The sequence below is a fragment of the Arachis ipaensis genome, chromosome B5, assembly GCF_059453495.1.
Source record: "Arachis ipaensis isolate K30076 ecotype BB chromosome B5, ASM5945349v1, whole genome shotgun sequence".
Taxonomy (NCBI): Eukaryota; Viridiplantae; Streptophyta; class Magnoliopsida; order Fabales; family Fabaceae; genus Arachis; species Arachis ipaensis.
Genome location: NC_142440.1, coordinates 139,498,298 through 139,513,872, shown reverse-complemented (window position 1 = coordinate 139,513,872; position 15,575 = coordinate 139,498,298). Strand labels below are relative to the sequence as shown.

At 32.8% G+C, this 15,575-nt stretch overlaps 1 protein-coding gene across 1 annotated transcript; it reads right to left on the bottom strand.

The window, feature by feature from the left end:
* Window positions 1–6,387: 6,387 nt before the first annotated feature.
* On the bottom strand, window positions 6,388–8,819 carry LOC148565951 (protein FAR1-RELATED SEQUENCE 5-like). The gene is made up of 5 exons (XM_088487314.1): window positions 8,745–8,819; window positions 7,670–8,401; window positions 7,441–7,612; window positions 7,188–7,243; window positions 6,388–6,957 (listed from the first exon to the last, which is right to left on the bottom strand). The coding sequence occupies exons 1-5, from the start codon at window positions 8,817–8,819 to the stop codon at window positions 6,388–6,390; spliced, it is 1,605 nt and encodes a 534-aa protein (XP_088343440.1).
* Between the last annotated feature and the right edge of the window lie 6,756 nt (window positions 8,820–15,575).

Genomic DNA, 15,575 nt, shown 5'->3' with positions numbered 1-15,575 from the left:
AATATCATTTCGGTTCACTGTTAGTTTGGATTTGGGTTCACTATTTGTTTGTATTTCGGTTCACTATTTGTTTGGATTTTAGTTTACTATATTGATTAAATATCATTTTTGTTTAATATCATTGTTAAATATCTATCATCCTGCAGTGCTGCTTAACCTAGGGAAAGGGAAGATGAAAGGCCTTCCTTTAGCCTTAGGATAACTCCACCAGCATCTCAACCAACTCAGCCCTCTCAAGAGAGTGATTCACAGCTTGAAATTCTGGCAGAGGCGGTGATAGAGGATGGAGTGGAAGCAGCATTAAAATTTGCTGAAGGAACATCTTCAGGACCAACCTTACCAGCGGCTCAAGCTTACAAAACCCCGTAGAAAAAGACAAAAATCACGAACGAGCTGATTGAAAAGTGTTATCATTGGATGACACATGTAAAACAGACAAAAGATGGTACCAATGAATATGAACCATTATTTGTCTTGAAACATGAGGGACTCTACGAGGGATTAAGAGAATATTTCATGTTTCTAAAGCCCGAAGAACAAGTGCATGCCATGGTAAAATCCTTTGCCAATTGCGTTAATATTAATGATTTTTCTAAACACTCTTATAGAGTATGTCTCATAAATTTTTATCCTGTAGGTGGTTAGTATACACAGCTTGATTTCTCAATGAAATAAAAACTAAACGGTATCGAGAACAAATATACATTGTGCCGATGGATATTGTGGTAAGTAAATTTCTTATTCACTGCTTATTACTTTTCGGTTCAGTGAGAATGTTAATATTGGTTCACCTGATTCTTATGTCTTCTTTTGAGTACTTTTGGATTAAGAAAACTTTTCTCTTGAAGATTGAATATTTTTCATGTTTTATTCAGCATATGATTTTTGTTCGGTTCAGTGAAATATGATTTAACTGATGTTGATTTTGCAGAATTTTATTGTGGGAACATATGGCGACAAGTACTATGATAAGAGCAAAAAAAAAGTCCACAGTTTTAATATTCAGCAGTATGACCACTACTGGCAGTTTATTGACAAAAGAAAACTTGCATCCCATCCATTTGTAAGTTGTAATATTTAAAATTCTTTGATAATTCTCTTGTTTGCTATTGTTTTTACTGAAATATTCTATAATTTTCTGAAACTTCAGCTATTTGTCCCAATTTGCAATGGAGGGCATTGGTGGTTGTGGATTGCTGATGTAAACAACAAGAAATTCTATGTCCTTGACCTTATCAACAAGAAGCCAGAAGAAATACCTGATTCGAGAAAGGAAATAAACAAATTTGTTGTAAGTTATTTTCTTGTAAATTATTGAAATTATTCTGTACATGAGAGGAGTTTGGTTCACTGTTGTTGGTTTTGTTTATTTACTTTTTTTTTTGTCTTTTTCAGAGTTTAATAATTTCCCAGATGAGGGTGTACGCTGGGGCGGAACCCTTAATAGAGGATGCACTGGGAGAGGAAGCAGAGTATATCCCATTGAATGGTCAACGTACAAAGTAAGAGTCTTTCTCTTCTATAGTACTATTTTTAATGTGTTTTATTTTATATACTAATGATCGTATTATACTCAATTCTTGCTTAGCTATAATTGTGGAATATTCGTAATGAAATGGCTGAAAACAATAGATCCACAAAAAATAAAGAGCGACAAGAGATATAAATATAAAGCTTGGACACAAGTAAGTACTTTCTAAATTAATAAACTTCTTTCTTTTCTTATTTCATTCAGTTAAGTTGATATTGTAACTAGAGCTTTGAAGTTAGTTGTTACTCTGTTCAATAGTTATTTTCCATGCAGAAAATACTATTCTTGTTGTTTGAAAATTAATCACCATTTATTCACCACATATAAAATTTTCGGTTCGGTAGCTCATATAATTTTGATTCACCAAATGAATATTTTTCGGTTCGGTGGCTCTTATAATTTTGATTCACCAAGTGAATGTTTTTCGGTTCGGTGATTCCATTTTTACAGTATAACTAGGGCTTTGAATTAAATTTATTGTTATTTAATGTGGTTTTGATTTACTTGATATTTAATGTGTTCAAGATGAAGGGTTATTGTGATTGCATTTTTACAGTATGATTAGAGCTTTGAATAATATTGTTCTTATTTCATTTAAGTTCATTTCTTATGTAACTAATTCATTTCAATTGAAATGCAGAAAGAAATTAATGACTCCAGATACCAATATGGTCCACATTTTCTGTTTCATGAAATGAACAAAATGAGAGACCAAGTAATTTCGGAATCTGAAGCAATAAGACTCACCAAGCCGTCTACTTTCCTCTCCAGCCCTTATTGTAAATACACATATGGGGATTTAGATAGCAAATAGCTTATAGTAGTTGTAATTAACAATATTTTGTTTAACTTGTTTAAAAAGCAAAAAATGCATACTTCAATTGTATATATGTCAATGTTGTATCAAACAATGCAAACAATGCTTCTTTCAAATGTATATATGTCAATGTTAATGTATATATCTATTCTTAATATCAATGTATGTATCAAATGTTAATATTTATATATCTGTTGGAATTGTGTGGCTGTTGTTTTATTCCAGGTTCTCAGTGATTGCAATCACTATATTTACAAATACATTTATAATCCAAAACAACATAGTGAACCGAAATTAATACACTGGGCGAACCGAAAAGGTAGAAACACACTGAACCCCTAAACCCTAAATCCTAAACCCTAAATCCTAAATCGCTAAACCCTAAAACCTAAACCCTAAACTCTAAATCCTAAAACACTGAACAATGGACCCTGAACCCATAAATCCTAAATCCTTAAAACCCTAAACCCTAAACCCTGAACCCTAAACCCTAAACCCGAACCCTAAACTCTGAACCCTAAATGCTAAACCCTAAACCCTTAGAACCCTGAACCCTGAACCCTAGACCCCTAAACCATGAACACTTAATCCTGAACCCTAAACCCTCAGCCATGAAAGAGGTGAACCGAAATTAATACATGGGGCGAACCGAAATTTTGAAACACACTGAACCCCTAAACCTTGAACCCTAAACCATAAACCCTAAAAACTAAATCCCTAAATCCTAAAACCTAAAACCTAAACCGTAAACCCTAAAACACTGAACAATGAATCCTGATCCCAAAACCCTAAATCCCTAAAACCCTAAAACCTAAACCCTGAACCCTGAACTCTAAACTTGAACCCTGAACACTGAACTCTGAACCCTAAATGCTAAACCCTAAACCCTAAACCCTTAGAACCCTGAACCCTAGACCCCTAAACCCTGAACCCTAAACCCTCAACCATGAAAGCGATGAATCGAAATTAATACATGGGGCGAACCGAAAATTTGAAACACACTGAACCCCTAAACAATGAACCCTGAACCCATAAATCCTAAATCCGAAAATTGACCCACCCTCAGATAAATTTACCCGCCTCCAACGTCACTAAAATAAACGTGACTTCTACGCGCTTCATTATAAAAAAACAAAATTCTTCTTCAAAACGCACAAAACCTATCCTTCTCTTCAAATCTCTCTCAAAATCACTCAAATTTGAGTCACGTTCTTTGTGAAAACCACTACTGCAGAAGAATAACGAGAAGATTTGGCAACAAACAACCACAAAAGAATGAAAACAGCAACAGAGACTACCAAAGTTATGAGAAAACTATTGTTCACTTGAAATCTTACAATGTCGCGTTTCTCCTAATTGCATTTTAGGTTTCCTGGATTGATTTGCTTCATTTAGAAAGTCGAACTATTGTGAATGTATTTTTACAGTATAACTAGGGCTTGGAATGAAATTTTTTGTTATTTTCATTCAGTTCAGTGCATAGTGTAACTAGGGCTTTGAAATTGGTTGTTACTCTGTTCAATACTTCTTTTGCATGGAGAAATACTATCATTTAGCAATCGTGTTCAAGAATATGAGTCAGGAAAAGAAAGCTATAGTTGAAGAAATGGGATTCGGTGCCCTGGCACATGTCCTAGAAATGAAGGTATCTCACGCCCTCTTAAGAGAATTGATTGATTGCTATGATGAGTATCATGGTTGCCTGAAAAATCTCCATGGAAAAATATACATAACACCTGCCAAGGTAGAAGTTACGATGGGGATAAGCCACGACGGTAATACACCTTTCACTTCTTGCTTATTTTCGGTTCATTGCTCACTTAAATTTAGGTTCGTTGCTCCCTTTAAATTCAGTTCATTGCTACCTTTAATTTCAGTTCATTGGTATGTAAAAAATTAAACTGAACCTTTTTGGCTCATTTGTTGCTATTAAAATATTGTAGGGGATCGTTTTCATAAAAAGGTTAACTATCACAAACTCAATGAGGAAGACAAGGCAATATTTGACAGCCTCAAATGTGTTACGTTGGCGACTTTGATAAAGTCTATCCTAAATATGAGTGTTGAAGGAGGGGAAAACTGGCAAAAATTTCGCAGGACTTTTGTCGTCTTCATACAGAAGTGCTTCTTGCTGCGGACGACGGTAAGCATGGCCTCGGTGATCCATAAGTCGCCTATCTTTTGTGTGGACAACATCCGACAGTGGTATTGGGCATGTCATGTGCTCAGCTTCTTGAAAAAGGGAATCGAAAACAAGAGAAAGGGGAAGAAACAGTCCGTTGAGGGCTGTGTTTTTGTTTTAATGCTGATTTACTTCCATGAAACCAAGTTCGCTCACTTGGATGGACTTGATGCTCCCCCGGCACCGTGGGTGGCCTATTGGACAAAGAAGATGATACCCGACCGGATTTCTAAGGAAGCAACAGACACAATGGTAATGTGTTAATTTGAAGCATTGTGCATGCAGAAATATTTTTCTTGATAATTGAATGTTTATCACGTATTATTCATCACATGAATTGAATTCGGTTGAGTGTTTGTGGTCATTTTTTACCTGATTGTTTTTGTATTTCCTCGTTTCAAATACTCTGCTAACTAAATAATTTTGTGTTTTAGGGACTTTTGTATAGAAAGAAAATAAAGGAGAAAGAGAAAAGAAAAAGGGAGAAAGAAGAAAAGAAAGTTGTTGTTGTGGATTCTTCTTCGGAAGAAGAATATTTGCTGGAATCCAAATCAGAATTAGAATTTGACAATATAACGCTGGTAGAAAGAACAAGACAAAAGAGTCTCATGAAAAAAGAAAAAATTGTTCCAATGGATTCAGAAACATCAAGTGAATCTCAAAACCAGTGAAGTTTGAATGGTTCTAATTAACAATATTTTGTTCAACTTGTTTAAAAAAGCAGACACTGCTTCTTTTGAATGTATATATGTCAACATTAATGTAAATGTTAATATTAATGTATGGATCTGATGTTAATATTAATGTATGGATCTAATGTCAAGATGAATTACTCCTTGTCTTGTCATATACCTATTGGAACTGCCTGGCTGTTGTTTTGTTGCAGGTTCATAGTGAGAGAAATCAGGGTGATTACCAATACATTATGAAATTCAAAAGAACACAGTGAACCAAAATTACTACACTGGGCGAACCAAAAGGTAGAAACACACTGAATCCCTAAACACTGATCCCTAAACCTTAAACCTAAACACTAAAACCAGAACCCTGAACACTGAACACTGAACCCTGAACCCATAAACCTTAAATCCCTAAAACCCTAAACCCTAAACCCTAAACACAAAAACACAATGAACCAAAATTAATGCAACTGGTGAACCAAAAAAGTGCATATCGCAACATAACATAGATCTAATTTTAAAAGAATGCTACTATCAGAACTCTGAACTCTGAACCATGAACCAAAAAACAAATTCTTATTATTCAACCTAGAAATTAATACACTAGACGAATCAAAAAACTGCATATATCAATATAGAATTTCACCAAAAAAGTGACTATTCATTAAAAACTATCAACATTCAGAAATTAAACCTGCTATAACCATGGTGAACCTAAATTTGCTCATGGGTGAACAAAAATTTACATTAATAAAAACTAAAACTTGTAAAATCCTATCTTGGATAATTCATATCTGGTGTATTGTAAAGAGTGGAGCTTGACTGAATCGATGATCCGGAGTCTAAAAGGTTCAACTACAAAAGACATAATTAATTGTATATTAGGAAATTGAACAATTGAATTTTTAACTAATCAAAAGCAAGTCAATTTTACCTCACTTGGAGCTGTCTTTTTCTTTTTCTTCATGGCATTAGAGATCTTTTTTTTCAGGTTTGATCCAAGTCTGTTCTTGGGCCGACCTCTTGTTTTGATACGTGGTGGGCTTTGAAGATCATTCACATTGCTTAATGTCGCTTCTTCGTGGGTTAACAAACTTTTTCCTTTCCTTCTCTCTTGATATTCTTCCATCTCCGCCATGACCTTGTCAAATGCTCGGTGCAAAATTCCGGTCAACTCTTAAGACTTGGATGCAAATTTACATATATTGTGTGACCGAGACACCAATTCGTCAAATCTCTTACTTCTTGGCTCCAGTACAGGTTCATCTTGGCTGCTCTTGATGTGTGTATGCCTCCTCTTTATGTTCTTACTCCAGCGTTCCAATATGTATTTAGGTGTCACGTTATCCACTCGCTCAAAGCTTAGAACGCTTAGGGAATGGCGGCACAATATGCCCCTAAACTCAAACAGCAAGCAATGGCACTTTACATCTCGTGATACTGCGTCATAGGTGACGATAAACTTGTTGAATGTGGAGTTGAAAACCTGCTCTATGACTTCATATGTTGTAAAACTTAGGGTTGAATGCATTGATCTTGTGATACAATTCACTTTACCTCTAAATTGAGCTTGAACTTCCCTGAACTTCTCATGGGTATATACACACTGAAACTGTGCCTCTATTGCTGATTTTGTTGTGCACGGTATCACAGTGTGAAAATCTACAGCATCAAATTCTCTCTCTACTTGTTCTCTGCTTGCGAGGCAATTGTCGTATTGCTTCACAAATTGTCTCAAGGAGCTATTCTGTGTGATGAACTTGTTGAAAAATGAATGCATACTCTCGCTCCTTTGTGTGCTTCTCATCCCAGCTCAAAAGTGGTGATCCAAGTAAATCGGAATCCATATATGCCGATCCTCGTACAGCTCTGCAAACCGAACCGAATTTGTAAGTTGCGGTGAACCGAAAACAGTGCATGCTTTTGAAAAAAAAAATATATAAGAATAAAAATTATTTGAATTGAAATCTCAATTACCTGAAAGCCACTTGTTGCCTCCGAGACCATACTTTGTGAGGAAATCGTTCCAGTTTCTGTCAAAATTGTCTTTTGTGTACGAGTTTCAAACAACATGGCTCATCTCTTGTTCAATATCAATGTGTCCCTTGTAGCCATTTAGTTTGCTTGGGATCTTCTTCATGATGTGTCAGATACACCAGCGGTGAATTGTTGTTGGCATGCATAGCTCAATTCCCCCTTTGAATCGATGCGCATTGATCGGTAAGAATACCTTTTGGTGCCTTCCCTCCCATGCAACGTAGCCAACACTCAAATAGCCATTTGAATGATTGAATGTCCTCATTTTTCATCAGCGCGCATCTAAGAAGTGTCGACTGCCCGTGGTGATTCACGCCAACAAAAGAACCTAAAACCAAATTGTACATGCATAAATAACAAGCACACTATGGTGAACCGAAATATGTATAGCCACTGAGCATCAAAAGTATCTTTGAGGGAACCGAATACCTGTTTGTGTTATATGTGGTATCAAATGAAACCACATCTCCAAAATAATTGAATGCAGCCCTGCTTCTTGCATCAGCCCAGAATGCATGTTTAATGCAGTGATCGCCTTCAAGGTTGAGCTCAAAGAAGAAATTTTGGTTCTTTTCTTTCATTCTTACTAGGTACTTCCCAAATTCTTTGGTATCGTCTTTTTCTGAAATATTCTGTACTTCCCTTGTGATGTAATTTCTTACGTCTTTTTCTATAAAATCTAGTTCACGGTGGCTGCCAGCTGCTGCCACAAATGATTGGTAGGTTTTGCTCGGTCTGATTCCAGCTTCCTCGTGGGTTTCAATGGTGCGACGCACGAAAATGCTAAGCTCCCTGTGTTGTTTGAGCATCTCAACCTGGTCTGGACAATAAGGATGTGAGTGATTCAAAACAACTTTGGAAATTGTCCAAAGACTAACATCCTTCATTATATGTACGTAAATTCTGGCAGGACAATTTAACCCAGCTGAAGGGTTTGTCTTCAAAGTCGGAGATATCTTTGATTTCCACCTCCCCTCTCTAGAGCATACAATTAGTTGATTCTTAATCTTGTTTCCATCCCGAGTCGTGTTCCTTATTTTGGTGGAAAAACCAGCAAGTTTGGAATAATGTTTGTAGAACTTTCTAACTTCTTCTAGGGTCTTGAAAATTATTCCCACCTTTGGGACAAATTTTTCGTCCACAACACAGCTGGTCTGCATGGTGAACCGAAATCTTAATTACAGTGAAACAATTATATAGTTCTTAGGGAAGAAAACAAAACATGTTGGTCTAATTTTTGTTAGACTGCTTTCTACGTACCGAACCGAAAATATGAAAGTGATGAACCACCTCTTTAGTACTTACTGAACCGAAAAGTTACTCAAATTTACTCGGAGTTACTCATAGTTAATGACACTCACAATTACTCACAGTTACATATTATCAATTGATTTGAATTCAATTCAGATGTAGATCACCTCAGTCCTTTCAATTCACTTCAAATAAAATTAGCAATTTCATTCCATTAAATTCGATTCAGAATTCAATAATCCAAACCTCATCAAATTGATGCATTTCAAAAGAATCATCCAAATCGCAGTCATTCAGCTGATTTGAAGTTGATTCATTCATTGTTTCAAGTCAAAAGTGCAGATAGAAGAAGAAAACGAAGAAGAAGATGAACGACGAAGCTAATTGCGTTGAATCAATCCAGATCCATAATGCAGAGAAGAAAAACGCGAAAGAGGAGAACAACGAATTTAATTAGGTTAAAGAAGAAGAAGAACTTGAAGAAGAACACGAAAGAAGTTTACATTATATGAGAAGATTTACGTTGAGAAACGTTGAAAAAGCAAAATAAGGATTCGTTATATAGATTATAAGTGGTGCGTGTAAAACAAATAGAGATGTGAGACGTGGAGTGAAAGTTATATGAATACCATCTATGTAATTTTTATATTGATGTAGAGCTTTTTCCAAAAAAGAATACCATATCTTGACCATAAATGATCAGAAGGTCATAAATGCAATAGAGAACAATAAAGATCCAATAAGCATGAAAGAATAAATACAAACAAAAGCTGATGAAAAGACAAATAGAATTAAACATGTAATGAGTGAATAGTTAGAGTGAGGAAGCACCAATGAGGATGCAAAAGGGAGAACACCTTCAAAAACCCATCCTTCATGCCTCTTCCTTGAAGACAGGTCAGCACTCCACTAAGGTGTTATCTTCTTCAGAGAATGAAAATGTATTTTTTACGAAAATACAAAATGAATAATGTTTCATTAAAAAAAAATTTATTAATTATATAGAAATATTAGTCCTCTAAAAAAAATTATTGCTTCCATGATTTATAATCTTAATTGTCTTTATAACACTTAAAAGAATTAAATACTAAATATGTATTTTTTTAAATATTAATAAATATATTGCAGTAATAAAAATAAAGAAATAGTATAGTATAATATTTGTGTCATGGTAACTTATTAAACTGATGATGTATGAAGAAAAAAATAACTAATTAGGAGGATGATGTATTATTTGCATAGAAAGAATGGTACTTCAAAAAAAAATGATTACAGTTATTATTTAATATTTTTTTATTTAGAAACTAAGATAATAATTAAAAGAATGAATTAAATTTTTTATTTTTCTTTAAATGAAATAAAATTTTAAATATTTATGTTGTCAATAAAAAAGAATGTTAAATAAAAATCATATTAAATTATTTGGTGCAAAATCTTATCAAGTGTTTAATCATAAGGGTAATACTAGAAAGACAAAAAAAAAAAAAAAAGCCAGAATTTACCTTATTTAATATTCATTAATTGTCGCAATAATTAATGAATGCTAAATAAAGCAAGTTATAGCTGTTTTTAGCTGATTTTCTTTGGTTACTAAATATTTTCAAATCATAAAAGATATCACAATTAGATCTTATTACAAAATTTATGCATTAATTTTCAACTTTCAATTGGGAACTAGGATTTAACATTAGATTGAAAGAAAATATAATTTTTTTAATATAATCATTTATAAGACATAAGCTTTATTACTTAGTACATACATAAGCCATATTACTTAGTGCGCACACACACGCACACATAGTAGAAACATATAAAGTAGCTACATAACACATGAAGTAATTTGTTATTTAAAAAAAATAATAATTATAGCATTCATACACCATAAAGATTCAAATAAAATGAAACTACCATAATAAAAATAAACACAAAAAATATGGTGTTCAATTCTAATAATGATTAGATTTAAATTAAACGATCAACACTTGTATCAATAATTAACTTAATATAGCAATAATGTACTAATATATTTTATAAATTTTAGAGTGAATATGAAATTTTTATTAGAGGAGAGAGTTATTTTAATGGGAATTGGCACTTGTCAACTAACTCCATAAAATGTTAAGGTCAATTAAATTATCAATTGGTAGAGAGGATAGAGTGGTGTGAAAATTTGATAAAAAAAATATTTTTTTTATTAATTTCCTTATGCAGGTATTGCAGAAGAAGAAGTCACAAATTATAGCTTTACTAGTATAATTTGAAGAAGGTTGGTGCCGTCAAGAATTGAGTTTTTTGTTTGATTTGTTTTAGTGAAAAAGGTGAATACTAAAGAGAGATTAAGTAGATTAAGAGTCATTCATAAAAGTGATAATATTCTGTGTAAAAAAATGTAGAATTTGTTCATTTATTTTTTTGCTGTAAGTTTACCTGACAGGTGTGGTGCTTGTGGTTGAAATTACTTTGGTAGTACTTAGGTTGTTCCGGGTATGATCAAAGAACTGTTTGAGAGTTAGACATGAGTGTCTGACAAAAAACATGAGCAGAAAAAACGGTTGATTGATTTTTTTGCAGTAATGTGAAATATCTGGTTGAAACGCAAATTTTCAAGAATAAAGAGAGTTGCGTCCAAAACGTTAAAATGAGAAAGTTTTTCGAACTACAAGAAATGGTGTGGACCATGTGGGATGATTTATTTGGTTGTTGATGGGAATGCTGGAGATGATGACAATAAATTGATTATTTTTGTGTTCCTTTTGCTTTATTTTATGTGTTTTATTTCTTTGAGTCGCTCCATTTTAGTGTGTTGAGCTTTCTTTGCTCTTTGTTAGAAAAAAAAAATTTCTATACAATCTCTTGCTCTTGCAAAATCTCATTTATATTAAACACTAACTGCATCCAAAAATCAAATTAAAAAAAAAAGTAAAAATCAAATTAACAAAAAAGTAAAAACATGTATTTTAAAAATTTTAAAGGGGAGTTTGGGGAGGGCACGGCGAACTTGCTAGTTTTTAAAGAGTTCGTCGGGGTCCGACGAACTTGCACAAATACCAAAAAAAAATTATATTTAAAAAATTAAAATTCAAAAATCTTATTTAGGAAAATAATAAAATTTTTTATTTTATTTTAGAAAATAAACCTTTTTTGTTAAATTGACAGATAATAAGCTGTTGAAAGATACACCAAAAATCAAATTAACAAAAAAGTAAAAAAATAAAAACGAAGCATCTACGATACATTTTCATTTATGAACGTACAAAGAATATAAAAAAATCATGAATCTTTTTAGCCATATCATGAGAGAATAATTACTCCTGAATGAACTAGATGAATAGCGAAAAACATGACAAAATTAGTGAATAAATATAAAATTATATCAAATAAAATGGGATTTCGTACAGAAGATTTTAATAATATTGAGAGTACCATGAGAATAATAATCATATGTTCTAAAATACTTTCTTATATCATATTTGGGATATACTCCTTAGACATTGATCCAATAGTTTGATTCTCAATTTTTTTTTTTTTTTTGATATGGCTGTGTAAAACACGTGTTAATTCCCTAGTACATTTATAAAACAAACCTTACATTTTAAACCATCATTAAATGACCAATTTATTACTTTGGTCTGTGTAAAAATGGTTGATACAAAAATATCATCACAATTCATAATTGCACCAATATCACCAAAATGCCTAAATGGTTAAAACAGAGAGAACCACCAACCAATACTTAAGAATTGAGCTTTCTATCTGATCTCCTCAAAATAATAATACTTAGTTCACTTCTTAACCTTCAATATTTTTCTTCTCACATTTTTATTAATAGCAATGCGAAAACAAAGAAGGCAAAAATAATTGCCAATGGAAGAAATTTCGAGAAACTAATTCTAGAAACACTGCTTGAATATAATAATTTACCGTTCATATTTATTCTCATGGTTGCGAAACTAAAATTAAACTTATGCATTATACCTGCCTTATTAAACACAATTTTGTCAAGAAGTGGAGATTCTTCTTTATGTTTAATTTCCTGCAATCAATTTTAGAGTTACATTTTTAGAATACTGCAATGCTTACTCAAGAATGATAATACTTTGGATAAAATGTGTCTTTTTTTTGTTTTTTGGTCTTATACATTACACAACATACTCACTCACACACACTAATACTATTACTACTAACATAGATTCTATATTTTTAACTAAAAATTTGAACCTGGGTGCAGCTCCCAGCAAAACAGGTGATGCTGTCATTGATCCAAGGTCTCGGCTGCAGATAAAATGTGTTTGATTCAGATCAAGAATCTCAAATTTCACAAACTTTTAGAAAGTCCATAACATTTTATTGTGGGTTTGTCATTCTCAAGTAGCTGTTTATAAATTATAATAACATTGTACTTACTATGAGTAAGCAAAGTTGAAAAATGCTAGTATAAAAATTTTTTTCCTAAAATAAAAGGAAGTAACTACAATAAAAAATATACTATGTTGAATGTAAATCTTCAACTCTATTATCATGAACACTATAAATTGATATTCAATGCTTAGTTAACATGTAAGTTGAGTACATATATATGGTGCATCCCATATTTGTCCCTAAACACTACGAAAACATAAAATTTGAATACAAATTTGTGTAGGTGATTGTTCTCATACCCTAACATTTATAATAAAATTTGTATTTTATTTTTGTAGACCAATACAACATAGACATGTGATATCATTAATTCTAGTCAATTAATAATTAAATGATTTAAAAAAATTAAAATTTAATGTATTTTAAAAATATATTAAATATTATTTATATACAAATACGAATACGTATATATCTTAATCATATATGATTAATTATGGTTAAGTATTTTTGTTTATTAAAATTAATACAAAATAAAAAAACTCTTTCCTTTTTCATCAGTTTTCACTTCCCAAAACACGAGTTATTGTCTATTCTTCTAACTTAGAGCACTTCACTCTCAACCTTCAGATCTGAACCTCTTCCACCACCGCCGTTCACCACTGCTCACCAACACCGCCACATCCCTTCTATCTCTCACTCCTTCGTCTATCTCCATCTCCATCACCGTCTATCCCGTCCTTAGCCTCCGTGACCCCGATTACAACGCCCCCTATTTTCGCCTCCAACAGCAGTATCGTCGCCGTCTCTCACGTCCTAAGCCTCCGTGACCCTGTGTCCGCCGCCTCCGATCCACCAGCATAGGCGCGTCTCCATCACCGTCTCTGACATCCACATGTGACCCCTGTTCAACGGTGACATTAGGTTAGGTTTTCATCATTCACATTATTCTCTGTTCATTCTCTGTTCAAACAATGAATTTCATTTTGTTTTTGTTATTTGGGCTTGTTTCGATGCTTGCATGTTCAAATCATGAGTTTCATTTTGTTGATTTCTTCTGGTGATTACCAAATCAGTTATTAGGATTGCTATTACATTTAATTTATGGATCAAATTTGCTGCCATGAATACAATTTTTTGAGCTGCATGTATACTATATAGATTGATCATTTAGATTAATTGTTGTTTTTCAATTTTATATTTAGTTCTACGCTTCTTGTAACTTTGGCATGCCAGTGGATTATATCAAGTCATTTAAATAGTTGTTAGTATTTTTTTTTATTTAAACTTCTAGAAATTTGGTAATTGCCTTGCTGGGATAAAATGGTTTGAGTTCTTGCTGAAGCTTGCATATAGGTATTAGATTTCGAAATCACCAAGAACAGCTTACATGAGATTAACCTATGAAAGTAAATTTTTAAATTATAATTTATTATTCAGAATACATTTTTTTAGCTTTTTTTTTGACACATTTCTTGTAAACTTTGTAAGTATCTTAATTAATTATTTCAGCCAAAATAATTAATTAAGAAAACTGATTATCTTTTAAGAATTGTCATAAAAGGATATGTATAAAGAAAACTGATTTTAATTGCAGTGATTATCGTTCGTCTTATGAATTTATTCAAACATCAACATATAAATAAATCCGAAAATCCAACTCCACACCTTAAATTTTATAAAAAGTTCCATTCTTGGTGAGTCACATAACATTCAATATATATCAAAGGATCAATTGATGCGTGAACATCTTTTTCTTATTTTCTTATTATTTTAGATAAGAATTTATTGAATTTTATTGAGATTTTAGTGTTTGAAGTCTATTTGGATGCTACTTTGAGTCGTTCCATTCTTTTGATTATTTCAGGTGAAGTTTGGATAAATTTGACAGAGTCTGTGCTGAAGAAAAGAGAAGAATTTAGATTCTGTTGAGCTGGCACTAAACGCCGCATCTGGCGTTTATCGCTCAAGTGCTTTGAATTGCGTGCAGCTATTCTGTCAAGCTGGCGCTAAATGCAGACCTGGGCATTTAGCGACAGGTGCCTCGTAACGTGTGTGAGCTCACTGCCTCGTGGGGCGCTAAACGTTGAGCCTAGCGTTTAGCACTAGGAAGACAGCAATGTTCGGAAGCTTTCTGCCACCTGGGGCGCTAAACGCCGATTCTAGCATTTAGCGCCAATAGCGGGATCCAACTACAACCAAAGGGGCTTCATTAGTTAGATTTGGGTTTTAATTATTATTTTTTATTTTGTTTTGGTTATTATTATTTACAAACACAATCTTTTAGGCCTAAAATTTATTATTTTATTTTATTTTCAAATCAAATTAGGTTAGATATAAAAGAGAAAAGATTCAGCCCTTCGGGCTCTTCTTCCTCTCTTTTCCCTCAATTCTAGTTTCTACACACTTTTGAAACTCTAGCTTTTCCCTGAGTCATGAGCAACTAAACCTCCTTGTTAAATTTAGGAGCTCTATTTATTCTATGGACTAATACTATTGTCATTCTATTTTAACTCATGTATTGATTAAAATTTCAAAGAATAATTTCATTCTTCATCTTATGAATTTCAGTGTATTGGAAAATAATTCTTGTTCTACATGAATTCTTGTTGATTCTTGAAAAAGTTATCTCACATGAATACTAGCTTGAAATTAAATTCCTCCTAAATCACTAATCGCCTAGACTTAATGGGATACGTGACATATAATCCTCTTATATTT